Here is an 11,954-nt window from a genome sequence, read left to right on the forward strand (position 1 = left end):
TTTGTCCCCAGCAGCTTCAATTGGGTATCATAACCCGCCTGGCGGTCAGCCGCCAGGGCACTTGTGGTTTCTTTATGTGCAAGATAATAATCATTCAAATCTGCATATATCAAAGACTATCATACCCATAATGGTTTTTAAGAACCGGTGGATCAGCAATATTATGCACAACAAAAACGTGCACGATGGCACGACAGATCTAAGTTTTAACTAACCTATTACATGGCTCCATGAGCCAAAATGAGATCAAGTGTTTTTTCAAAGATCAAGTATCTAAACCGCCCGGCGGTTCAATCTTCTTGGCCTTGCTGATTGGAGGCCTCTGGTTCATCCCTTGCCGGTTATTCATCCTCCGCCGCCGTCTGGAAGTTTGGTTTTGACCAATCAAAGCCACGCAAGGCATAGAATTCAACTTCGTCATCGATAAGATCGGACGGGTTAATTTTAGGGGCGAAGGTGTGCTTACGAATTGGAGGGATCAGATCCATCACTTTATACGCTGGGGTAGACATCTTCTCATTGTCTGCATTGTAAGCCGGTTGATATTTGGAGAGGTTGGTCTCTTGAGCAAGGACTGTTGCATGAGGACGAATTTCTTTGACACAGGTGGCGGAGTCTTGCTGATCAAAGGATGTCCCATCCTCCTTTAAGCTCGGATACCCACTGGCCACATCTGCTGGGTCTAACTCCGGTACCCATGCCTTGGCATGGCTCAAGGCTGTCAGAGCTCCGGCTCTTGCACAAGACCGTTTAATTTCTTGAAGTCTGGTGGGCAAGATTGACAATTTCTTCAACACATCACTTAAAAGGTTGGGTCCTTGATTAGTCAGGGAGTGATAATCCCCAAGTGCAAGGAATCATCGTAGCAATTTCCAAAGGTGGAAGTGATAAGTATGGAGTGTCGAACCCACAAGGAGCTAAAGGTAAGATCAATATTCTCTCAAGCCCTATCCGCCACTGATATGACTCTACGTACACCGAACGATTGCTTCCAACTAGCAATAAGAAATAAAACTATGTTGTGGGTATGAAGTGGATAACTTTGCATGATATCGGAGAGCTAAAATATGAAAGTAGGTGTTGTTATCATAAATTTAGAATATATTACTAAATATTATAAATAGCGAGTGTGGAATAATGGTGGATCGGTGTGCGAAATTGTCCTAGGCAATCGTTAACAAGACCGGTAATCACTATTGCAGTTTCATATGAGGGAGAGGCATAAGCTAACATACTTTCTCTACTTGGATCATATGCACTTATGATTGGAACTCTAGCAAGCATCTGCAACTACTAAAGATCATTAAGGTAAAACCCAACCATAGCATTAAAGCATCAAGTCCTCTTTATCCCATACGCAACAACCCCCTTACTCGGGTTTGTGTTTCAGTCACTCACGCAACCCACTATAAGAGAATCATAAACGTATTGCAACACCCTACAACGGGAATCCCTCACGCTTGCCGACACGGAGGGCACCATAGGACAGCACCAAAGTAAAACATACAACTCATACCAATCTAGATCATCAATCAACCCAAAGACAAAGGATATCTACTCAAAACATCATAGGATGGCAACACATCATTGGATCATAACATGTGGCATAAAGCACCATGTTCAAGTAGGGATTACAGCAGGGTGCGGGAGAGTGGACCACGTAAAAGAGATGATGATGGTGATGTTGATGAAGACGATCACCGCGGCGATGATTCCCCTCCCGACGGCACTCCGGTGCCACCGAGAGAGAGGAGGAGAGGTTGTCCCCCTTGTGCTTCCTCCTCCATGGCCTCCCCCTAGATGGGGAGAGGTTCTCCATCTGGTCCTTGGCCTTCATGGTGATGATGGCCCCTCCGGGATCCTCCTCCATGGCCTCCGGTGATGATGGCCCCCTCCGGCAGGGTGCCAGAGAGGGCCTAGATTGGTTTTCGGTGGCTACGAAGGCTTCTGGCGGCGGAACTCCTGATCTAGGTTAATTTTCTGAGGTTTCTGTATTTATAGGAATTTTTGGCGTCGGTCTCACGTCATGGAGGTGCCCGAGGCGTCCACGAGGCAGGACCACACGCCTGGTGGGGGTGGGCGCGCCCCCCACCCTCGTGGACACCCTGGGACTCTCGTGGCCCAACTCTTTTACTCTGGGGTCTTCTTTTGGTCCATAAAAAATCGTCAAAAAATGGCACGTCAATTGGACTCCGTTTGATATTCCTTTTCTGTAAAACTCAAAAACAAGGAAAAAACAGAAACTGGCACTGGCACTGGGCACTAGGTTAATAGGTTAGTCCCAAAAATCATATAAAATAGCATATAAATGCATATAAAACATCCAAGGTTGATAATATAATAGCATGAATACTTCATAAATTATAGATATGTTGGAGACGTATCAGGGAGATAGTAGCAAGAGTACGCTGAGCTCCGGTGTACAATTGCTCGACAAGGGTATAAACTGCCTTGAGCTTAACAAGCATATCCTGATTAAGGTTGCTACTCTTGGGACCTGAGGAAAACACAGATCAGCTAAATGGCGGTTTACATTACTACGACAAATACTCACTTTGGATGAATAGCAAGGCGACTCACCAAAGATAGCAGAAACCATCTTAGATACACAGTGATTTAAGCCGGTGAGCTCAGTGGTTACCTCCTGAAGAGTTGCTTCTGCTTTCTCAGCCCGCTGCGTTAAAGCAGTCTTCTCTTCAACCCAAGTCTTTTTCTCCACCGAAAAATGGGTCTTCAGTTTTTCTGACTCATCCACACTAAACTGAAATTTTGACTCAGCTTTCCGGGTCTCAGTTTCCTGAGTCACCAGCCAGGTCTTTGTATCGTTCAATTGAGACTCCAATTCAGCAGTAGTAGCCTGTATGAAGCACGGAGTTATCAACACATTTATATCAGGATTACAACAATATAAGTCCCAAGTCCTTTGCAAGTAACAACACTTGGCACTTGGGGGCTAATGTCTGTCAAAACAATTTTTCAAAGAAATGGCTCTTATGAATAAAGTCCCAAGCACTTCGCAAGCAACACTACTTGGCACTTGGGGGCTAATGCATATTGCTTGTATCTTAGTAATGATGAGCCGGATGTACTGTAAACAGTTTCAGCCGACTCATGGGGGCTATGCAGTTAAGTTCTCTTTATTACACAATGATAAATAGGACCGGCTCATTCATACTGATTAAACCGGCCCTTGGGGGCTACGGATGCAAAGTTAGACTAATTCAACATCCGGTTTAATTTTAAATCGGACTTGGAGGGAGTCTATGACAGAAGCTTATGGATTCTTCTAAGTCTATAGATTATTCAATCTTATCATAACCAGAAGACTTGGGGGCTGGCAGGATGTACATAACTTATTTAAAGCCGGACGACATACCTCATATTTCTGGTGCATCTGTTTCACCATTTCAATTTCCAAATCGCGGCTGGAGTGTACTTGGTTGAGATAACCAGACAATATTTCACTGCTGCTCAATTGATCATAGTGGGAGATATCAAACCTCACTTTCCGTCTCTCGATGACTTCTTGCTTGGCAGAATGTTTGGCTAAAACAGTTGGGTCCCCCAGTTCAGTAAAACCAGTGCCAGTGATCAGAACGTCATCAGCGTAAGTCTCTGATGGTTTAAATGAGCTTGGCGGTTCAGTATTTAAAGGGTCAATGTTGGTTTGATCAACAGAGAGGTCAGGCATCTTAGCTTGAGTGTTAGAATCTGGATCTTCTGGTTGTTTTTTAGAGGCTTCTGGTGCAGAGGCTTGCTGGTCCGGTTCAGCAACTTCATGTGCCTCAGTTGGCTTGGTCACCTTCGCCTTCTTGTTAGGCTTTGCTTGACCACTGCATGGGTTATGACAAGTCAGTATAAATATAAGAGTATAAAGAGCTTTAGAGTAAAATTAAGTGCTATTACCCAGGGGCAGTTTTAAAAGCTGACAATTCAGTTTGCGATGAGTCGCCAGAAGAAGAACGGGCAAGTTCCTGGATAACAGTCATCAACAGAGTAAGTGATAGGCAAATAAGACCCGCCAGCAGGATAAAGGAGTGAGTTAAAAAATAACCTCGTTTTGCCGTTTTCGAGGAGCAGGAGTGTTCAGTAAACCAGAGGATAATTCTTCACCTCCGCTGGTCTAGGTCGGACATCGATACTCGTGTTGTTGTCGTTTCAAAAGAAAGTGAGGATATAAATAAGACAAGGAGTGTGAAAACCTTACTTTTCGGGTTACTCGCCGAAGTTTTTGTCTTGCAAAGGTTCTGAGTCGGAGGAAATAATAGTTACATCTTCTTCAACTGCTTGGCTGGCTCCCGTGTCATCCTGATAATAGTCAGTGTCAATAAGATGGTTGAAAAACAAGCCAAGAGAGTCAAGGGCTACCTCCGACTCAGAAGTGTCATCCAGATTAAGCAGATCAAAGGTGCTTGGTTTCTTCTTTTTCTTGGTTGTCTTCTTGATGGTTTTCTTGGCAGCTTTCTTGGCAGCCATGGCCTTCTTAGCAGCTTCTTGATCATATGTCTTCTTCCAAAAATCAGACTTAGCATGTAAAAGTTATCAAAGGATGAGTAAAATGTTTGAATAATGAGGTAAAGGTAAATAAGTTCAGAGACTCACATCCGGTGGCGGGTTAAGTTTGCAGAAAGGGGCCAGGCCCGTTTTAATGCAATCTTTTGGATCTTCATTCAGAAGGGACTTAACCATTTCATTTACTGCCTCGTCAGCTAATGGTGCAGAGTTGTGGCGCAGTGGATCCTTTACATCACCAGTGTAAGTGCACATTAAACCGGAGCGGCGACTCAAAGGGATGATCCGCCAAGAAACCCAAGACCTGAACAGGTCAACACCAGTTAAGCCGTTTCCTAGCAGAGCTGTAACCTTTGTAATAGTAGGAGCAGGTTTTGCCCGTTCAATGGTGGTAAGCTTCTCAGGAAGATTGCGCTTTGAGTCCAAGCGCTCGACACGGTAACCCGACAGTGGATTCTCGTCAGCTGGAGAGGTATCTTTGCAGTAAAACCACGTCTGATTCCAATCCTTTGGGTGACTCGGCAGGAGTGCATAAGGGAAAATGGCGTCTCTTCTGCGTTGAATCGAGATTGCACCAAGCTCCAAGCTGGGTCCGTTGGTGAACTCATTCTGGTGGTTCAAATAAAAATATTCTCTAAAGAGGCCGATGTTGGGCTCCTCTTGAAGGTATACTTCGCAGAAGACTTGAAGGTATCCCCTCTTTCGTCTTCTTCTATTGGTAACTTTACTTGAGGCTATATTTTTATTCACCACATGATATGTGTTTTTCTTGGAGCGTCTTGTATGATATGAGTCTTCACTTTTTAGTTTGCCACAATCATCCTTGCTGTACACACCTTTTGAGAGGGACACCCATGAATCGTGATTTATTATAATACTCTATGTGCTTCACTTATATCTTTTGAGCTAGGCAATTTTGCTCTAGTGCTTCACTTATATCTTTTTAGAGCACGGAGGTGGTTTATTTTATAGAAATTGTTGAACTCTCATGCTTCACTTATATTATTTTGAGAGTCTCTCTAAACAGCGTGGTAATTTGCTTTGGTTATGAATTTAGTCTTAATATGATAGGCATCCAAGAGGGATATAATAATTTTTTTCATATAAAGTGAATTGAATACTATTAGAGGTTTGATTCCTTATGATTGTTTTGAGGTATGAGGATGGTGATATTAGTGTCATGCTAGTGAGTAATTGTGGATTGTAGAAATACTTTTGTTAAAGTTTGTGATTCCCGTAGCATGCACGTATGGTGAACCGTTATGTAATGAAGTCGGAGCATGATTTATTTATTTATTGTCTTCCTTATGAGTGGCAGTTGGGGACGAGCGATGGTCTTTTCCTACCAATCTATCCCTCTAGGAGCATGCATGTAGTACTTTGTTTTGATGACTAATAGATTTTTGCAATAAGTAGGTGAGTTCTTTATGATTAATGTTGAGTCCATGGATTATACACACTCTCACCCTTCCACCATTGCTAGCCTCTCAAGTACCGCGCAACTTTCGGCGGTACCTTACACCCACCATATACCTTCCTCAAAAAAGCCACCATACCTACCTATTATGGCATTTCCATAGCCATTCCAAGATATATTGCCATGCAACTTCCACCATTCCGTTTATTATGACACGCTCCATCATTGTCATGTTGCTTTGCATGATCATGTAGTTGACATCGTATTTGTGACAAAGCCACCATTCATAATTTTTTACACATGTCGCTCTTGAGTCATTGCACATCCCGGTATACCGCCGGAGGCATTCATAGAGTCGTATTTTTTAAGTATCGAGTTGTAATTCTTGAGTTGTAAGTAAATAAAAGTGTGATGATCATCATTATTAGAGCATTATCCCATGTGAGGAAAGGATGATGGAAGCTATGATTCCCTCACAAGTTGGGATGAGTCTCCGGACTTTATAAAAATAAAAGAGGCCAATGCAAGAAGCCCACCAATAAAAAATGAGCGAAAAAAGAGAAGGGGCAATGTTAGTATCCTTTTTCCACACTTGTGCTTCAAAGTAGCACCATGATATTCATGATATAGAGTCTCCTATGTTGTCACTTTCATATACTAGTGGGAATTTTTCATTATAGAACTTGGCTTGTATATTTCAACGATGGGTTTCCTCAAATTTCCCTAGGTCTTCATGAGCAAGCAAATTGGATGCACACTCATTTAGTTTCTTTTTGAGCTTTCATAAACTTATAGCTCTAGTGCATCCGTTGCATGGAAATCCCTACTCACTCACATTGATATCTATTGATGGGCATCTCCATAGCCCATTGACACGCCTATTTGATGTGAGACTATCTCCTTCTTTTTTCTCTTCTCCACAACCACCATATTCTATTCCACCTATAGTGTTATGTCCATGGGTCACACTCATGTATTGCCGGAAAGTTGAAAAGGTTTGTGAACACCAAAAGTATGAAACAATTGCTTGGCTTGTCATCGGGGTTGTGCATGATTTGAGTATTTTGTGTGATGAAGATGGAGCATAGCCAGACTATATGATTTTGTAGGGATAACTTTCTTTGACCATGTTATTTTGAGAAGACATGATTGCTTATTAGTATGCTTGAAGTATTATCATTTTTATGTAAATATTAAACTTTTGTTTGAATTTTATGGATCTAAACATTCATGCCACAATAAAGAAAAATTACAAGGATAAATATTTTAGGTACCATTCCACATCAAAAATTCTGTTTTTATCATTTACCTACTCGAGCACGAGCAGGAATTAAGCTTGGGGATGCGATACGTCTCCCATGTATCTATAATTTTTTTATTGTTCCATGTTGTTATATTATCATTCTTGGATGTTTTATAATCATTTTATATCATTTTTGGTACTAACCTATTGACATAGTGCCCAGTGCCAGTTGTTGTTTTCTGCTTGTGTTTTACATCGCAGGAAATAAATACCAAACGTAGTCCAAACGCAGTGAAAATTTTTGTGCATTTTTTCTGGACCAGAAGACAGAAGATGGGCCAAGAAAGTACCTGGGGGGGTGCTCCGAGGGGAGCACTGTTGGGAACGTAGTAATTTCAAAAAAAATCCTACGCACATGCAAGATCTATCATGGTGATGCATAGCAACGAGAGGGGAAGAGTGTTGTCCATGCACCCTCGTAGACCGTAAGCAAAAGCATTATGACAACACGGTTGATGTAGTGCCGATCCGACCGATCCTAGTACCGAAAGTACGGCACCTCCGTGATCTGCACATGTTCGGCTCGGTGGCATCCCACGAACTCTTGATCTAGCTGAGTTTCGAGGGAGAGCTTCGTCAGCACGACGACGTGATGATGGTGATGATGAAGCTACTGGCGCAGGGCTCCGCCTAAGCACTACGACGATATGACCGAGGTGGATTATGGTGGAGGGGGGCACCGCACACGGCTAAGGGATCAATGATCAACTTGTGTGTTCTAGTGTAACGCCCTCGATGCGGCTATATCTCCCACGTGTCGAAGCACGACTTAGAGGCATAACCGCATTGAAAGCAATGTCGCAAGTGAGGTAATCTTCACAACAACCCATGTAATACATAAGGGAAAGAGATACATAGTTGGCTTACAATCGCCACTTCACACAATTACATGAATAAAGCATTACATCATCCAGATACACACAAGGTCCGACTACGGAACCAAAATAAAAGAAGATTACCCCAAATGCTACACAGATCCCGATCGTCCCAACTGGGCTCCACTACTGATCAACTGGAAACGGAATAACATAACAAACACGATCTTCATCGAGCTCCTCCTGAGCTCAGTTGCATCATCTGCAGGGTATCATCGACACCTGCAAACTAGTTTTGGAAGTATCTGTGAGTCACGGGGACTCAACAATCTCACACCCTCGCGATCAAGACTATTTAAGCTTATGGGTAAGATAAAGGTATGAGGTGGAGCTGCAGCAAGTGACTAGCATATATGGTGGCTAACCTTACGCAAATGAGAGCGAGAAGAGAAGGCAAAAGCACGGTCGAACAACTATGATCAAGAAGTGATCCTAGAACAACCTACGTCAAGCATTACTCCAACACCGTGTTCACTTCCCAGACCCCGTCGAGAAGAGACCATCACGGCTAGACACGCGGTTGATGTATTTTAATTAAGATAAACTTCAGGTTTTCTACAACCGGTCATTAACAAATTCCCATCTGCCCATAACCGCGGGCACAGCTTTCAAAAGTTCAATCCCTGCAGGGGTCTCCCAACTTAGCCCATCACAAGCTCTCATGGTCAACGAAGGATATTCCTTCTCCCAAGACAATCCGATCAGACTCGGCATCCCGGTTACAAGACATCCTCGACAATGGTAAAACAAGTCCAGCAAAGCCGCCCGAATGTGCCGACAAATCCCGATAGGAGCTGCACATATCTCGTTCTCAGGGCACACTCAGATGAGACTAGCTACGAGTAAAACCAACCCTCAAGTTTCCCCGAGGTGGCCCCGCAGGCAGCTCAGTTCGGACCAACACTCAGAGGAGCACTGGCCCAAGGGGGGGGGGGTTAAAATAAGATGACCCTCAGGAGCGCGACTCCCAAGGGAAAAGTAGGTGGTGGTGAGGCAAATGGTAAAACCAAGGTTGGGCCTTGCTGGAGGAGTTTTATTCAAGGCGAACTGTTAAGGGGTTCCCATTATAACCCAACCGTGTAAGGAACGCAAAATCCGGAAACATAACACCGATATGACGGAAACTAGGGCGGCAAGAGTGGAACAAAACACCAGGCATAAGGCCGAGCCTTCCACCCTTTACCAAGTATATAGATGCATTAATTAAATAAGAGATATTGTGATATCCCAACAAAATATCCATGTTCCAACGAGGAACAACTCCAATCTTCACCTGCAACTAACAATGCTATAAGAGGGGCTGAGCAAAGCGGTAACATAGCCAAACAACAGTTTGCTAGGACAAGGTGGATTAGAGGCTTGGCTTAACAATATGGGAGGCATGATAAGCAAGTGGTAGGTATCGCAACATAGGCATAGCAAAAGAGCGAGCAACTAGCAAGCAAAGATAGAAGTGATTTCGAGGGTATGGTCATCTTGCCTGAAATCCCGCAAGGAAGAAGAACGAGTCCATGAAGAAGAAAAACGGACGTAGTTGAACGGGTCCTCACAAATGCGACGTTATCGGAACCAACCCGAAGAAGCAACACCGGAAAGAAGCACGCAACATAGTAAACAACCAACACATGAACATGGCATGATATGCGGGATGCGGTATGCGGTGCATAATGCATGACTTGGAAAGGAATGATTGAACCTGGCCTCAACTTGGAAATCCAAGAGTTCCACTGGAAAGGTGAGTTGATTTCGGTCGAAATCGATATAAAGATCACCAGAATCGGATGCACGGTTCGGAAATGGAAAGCAAAACAAATATGGCACCGGTCTGCGATAATCAGCAAGTGACCATCTAAATGCATCAAAATAAATATGCTACAACACTCAAGCATGGCAACAAAATACATGGAAGGGATCCACTCATAATTCTTGACAAAAGATGAACACTGAGCTACGGCTAATTCACTCAATAGCAGGTTCAAACAAGCATGACAAAAGTGCAAAAGATAACAGGTTTCAGACTTAGTGAAATTAACAGCATGTCAGGAATTTAACATCAGGAAGCAATGATTAGAGCATGATAACTACATGCTACAAGAACATATCATGGTAAAGCAAGGCATGGCATGAAGCTACTCAAAGCATAAAACAAAAGTCCCTTAGTGACCATGAGCCAAAAGGGATCAGAAAATACAATTGCAAGCATGTGAACATAGCAAAAACATAAACAGATTCAGACTTAGTGAAAAACTGGAGCATGGCAAAACAGATAACGAGTAGGCATATTCACGAGCTCGATGCACTCACTACGATGCATTGCATGACAAACTAAGCATACACCCAGTAGGAAAACATGGCATAGAAGCTATACATGGAAAGAATAACAACATAGCATGCACGGATCAACAACAACAAGCTTGGAAAAATTGCAAAACATGTTAACAATCAGCCAGGAACATTTTATAGCAAAAGTAGAGCTCGATTGAGTCAAGCCAGGGTGCTCCATAAATGCAAACAAAGACATGGATGGATAGAGCACAACAATATCTACAAAACATCCTTACTGATCATGCTCAAAAGAGGCACGGATCACTAGGAAACAACATGAACATATGGCATAAAACAATAACAGGACAAGGACTTAGAGAAATTCTAAGTCCCTGAAATCAGCATCATTGAGTAAGCTATTTGCATGCTTATGCTAATCACCACAAAGATCACAAAAATACATAGCATACACCCCTGTAAAGATGGCATGGCATACTTCAAAACAAATGTAGAGCTCAGGATCATAGCATGCACACATTAATCATGACAAAAATGACAAAAGTGCATTTGCTGAAATTGATCTGAAACTATCATCACATAGCCCTCTTCTAACAGCATTTCGGGCATCAAGATGAGCTCAAATGAAAATGATGCAATGAGATGAAATGATGTACTCTTCGAGACGAACATTTTGATATGGTACACGCATGAATCGGGGCCACGATGAGGAAGTTATGGCATGTCAAAGTATGCAAAAATCTAGGGTTTCGGGGGGGGGGGGGGGAAGTCAATCGAGATATGAACTGGATCTGGATCTGGCTGGGGCACGCGTTCCGATGATGGCCGGACTTCTCTCACCGGAGTTTGAGGAGGAGCTTCGGCTGGGCAAAGGTGGTCCGGCGAAGGTGAAGACGCGGGACGGGGCAGAGGAGGTCGTCGGTGCCGGAGCTCGCGGCCTTTCCGGCGGGCGGCGGGCGGAGCGCGCCGGTGCAGGGCGCGGGGCGGCTCGGCGAGGCGCTCGGGTGTGCGGGAGGCGGCGGTCGGCGGCCGCGGCGGAGAAGCGGCGGGCGGCAGAGAGGCGGCGCGACGCGGGCTCTCTCCACGGGAGGCGGCGGCGAACGGTTGGGCCCCGCGAGCCCGATCTGGGCCGCGCGGGCCAGCGGCGGGGCTGGAGGAGAGAGAGGGCGGCGGTGGCTGACGTGGCGCAGCCAGATTCGTCGGCGGCGGCGGGTGGACATGTCCGGGCGCGGTGGAGATTTCGTCCGGGCGCGAGGTAGAGGAGGCTAGGGTTTGTACCGCGAGTTTTTCGGGGGAGGCCACATATTTATAGGTAGAGGGAGCTAGGAGAGTCCAAATGAGGTTCAGTTTGCGGCCACGCGATCGTGATTGAACGACCTACATGATGCAGGGGGTTTTGGTGGCTTTGGGGCCACTTTGGAAGGGTGTTGGGCTCCAACACACACGAGGCCTTTTCGGTCCCTTGGTTAACCGTTGGAGTATCAAACGAAGTCCAAATGACACGAAACTTGACAGGCGGTCTACCGGTAGTAAACCAAGGCCACATGACAAGTCTCGGTCCGAT

The 11,954-nt window shown here is 44.6% G+C and overlaps 1 protein-coding gene across 1 annotated transcript; it reads right to left on the reverse strand.

The window, feature by feature from the left end:
• Positions 1-341: 341 nt before the first annotated feature.
• On the reverse strand, positions 342-11,610 carry LOC147976797 (uncharacterized). The gene is made up of 8 exons (XM_087520973.1): positions 11,231-11,610; positions 4,603-4,816; positions 4,369-4,506; positions 3,965-3,974; positions 3,377-3,879; positions 2,581-2,857; positions 2,392-2,497; positions 342-834 (listed from the first exon to the last, which is right to left on the reverse strand). Exons 1-8 carry the CDS (start codon positions 11,608-11,610, stop codon positions 342-344), a joined length of 2,121 nt encoding a protein of 706 aa, XP_087377099.1.
• Positions 11,611-11,954: the final 344 nt, after the last annotated feature.

The sequence above is a fragment of the Triticum urartu genome, chromosome 4A (assembly GCF_056163025.1).
Source record: "Triticum urartu cultivar PI428250 chromosome 4A, HENAU_Tu73, whole genome shotgun sequence".
Classification (NCBI taxonomy): Eukaryota; Viridiplantae; Streptophyta; class Magnoliopsida; order Poales; family Poaceae; genus Triticum; species Triticum urartu.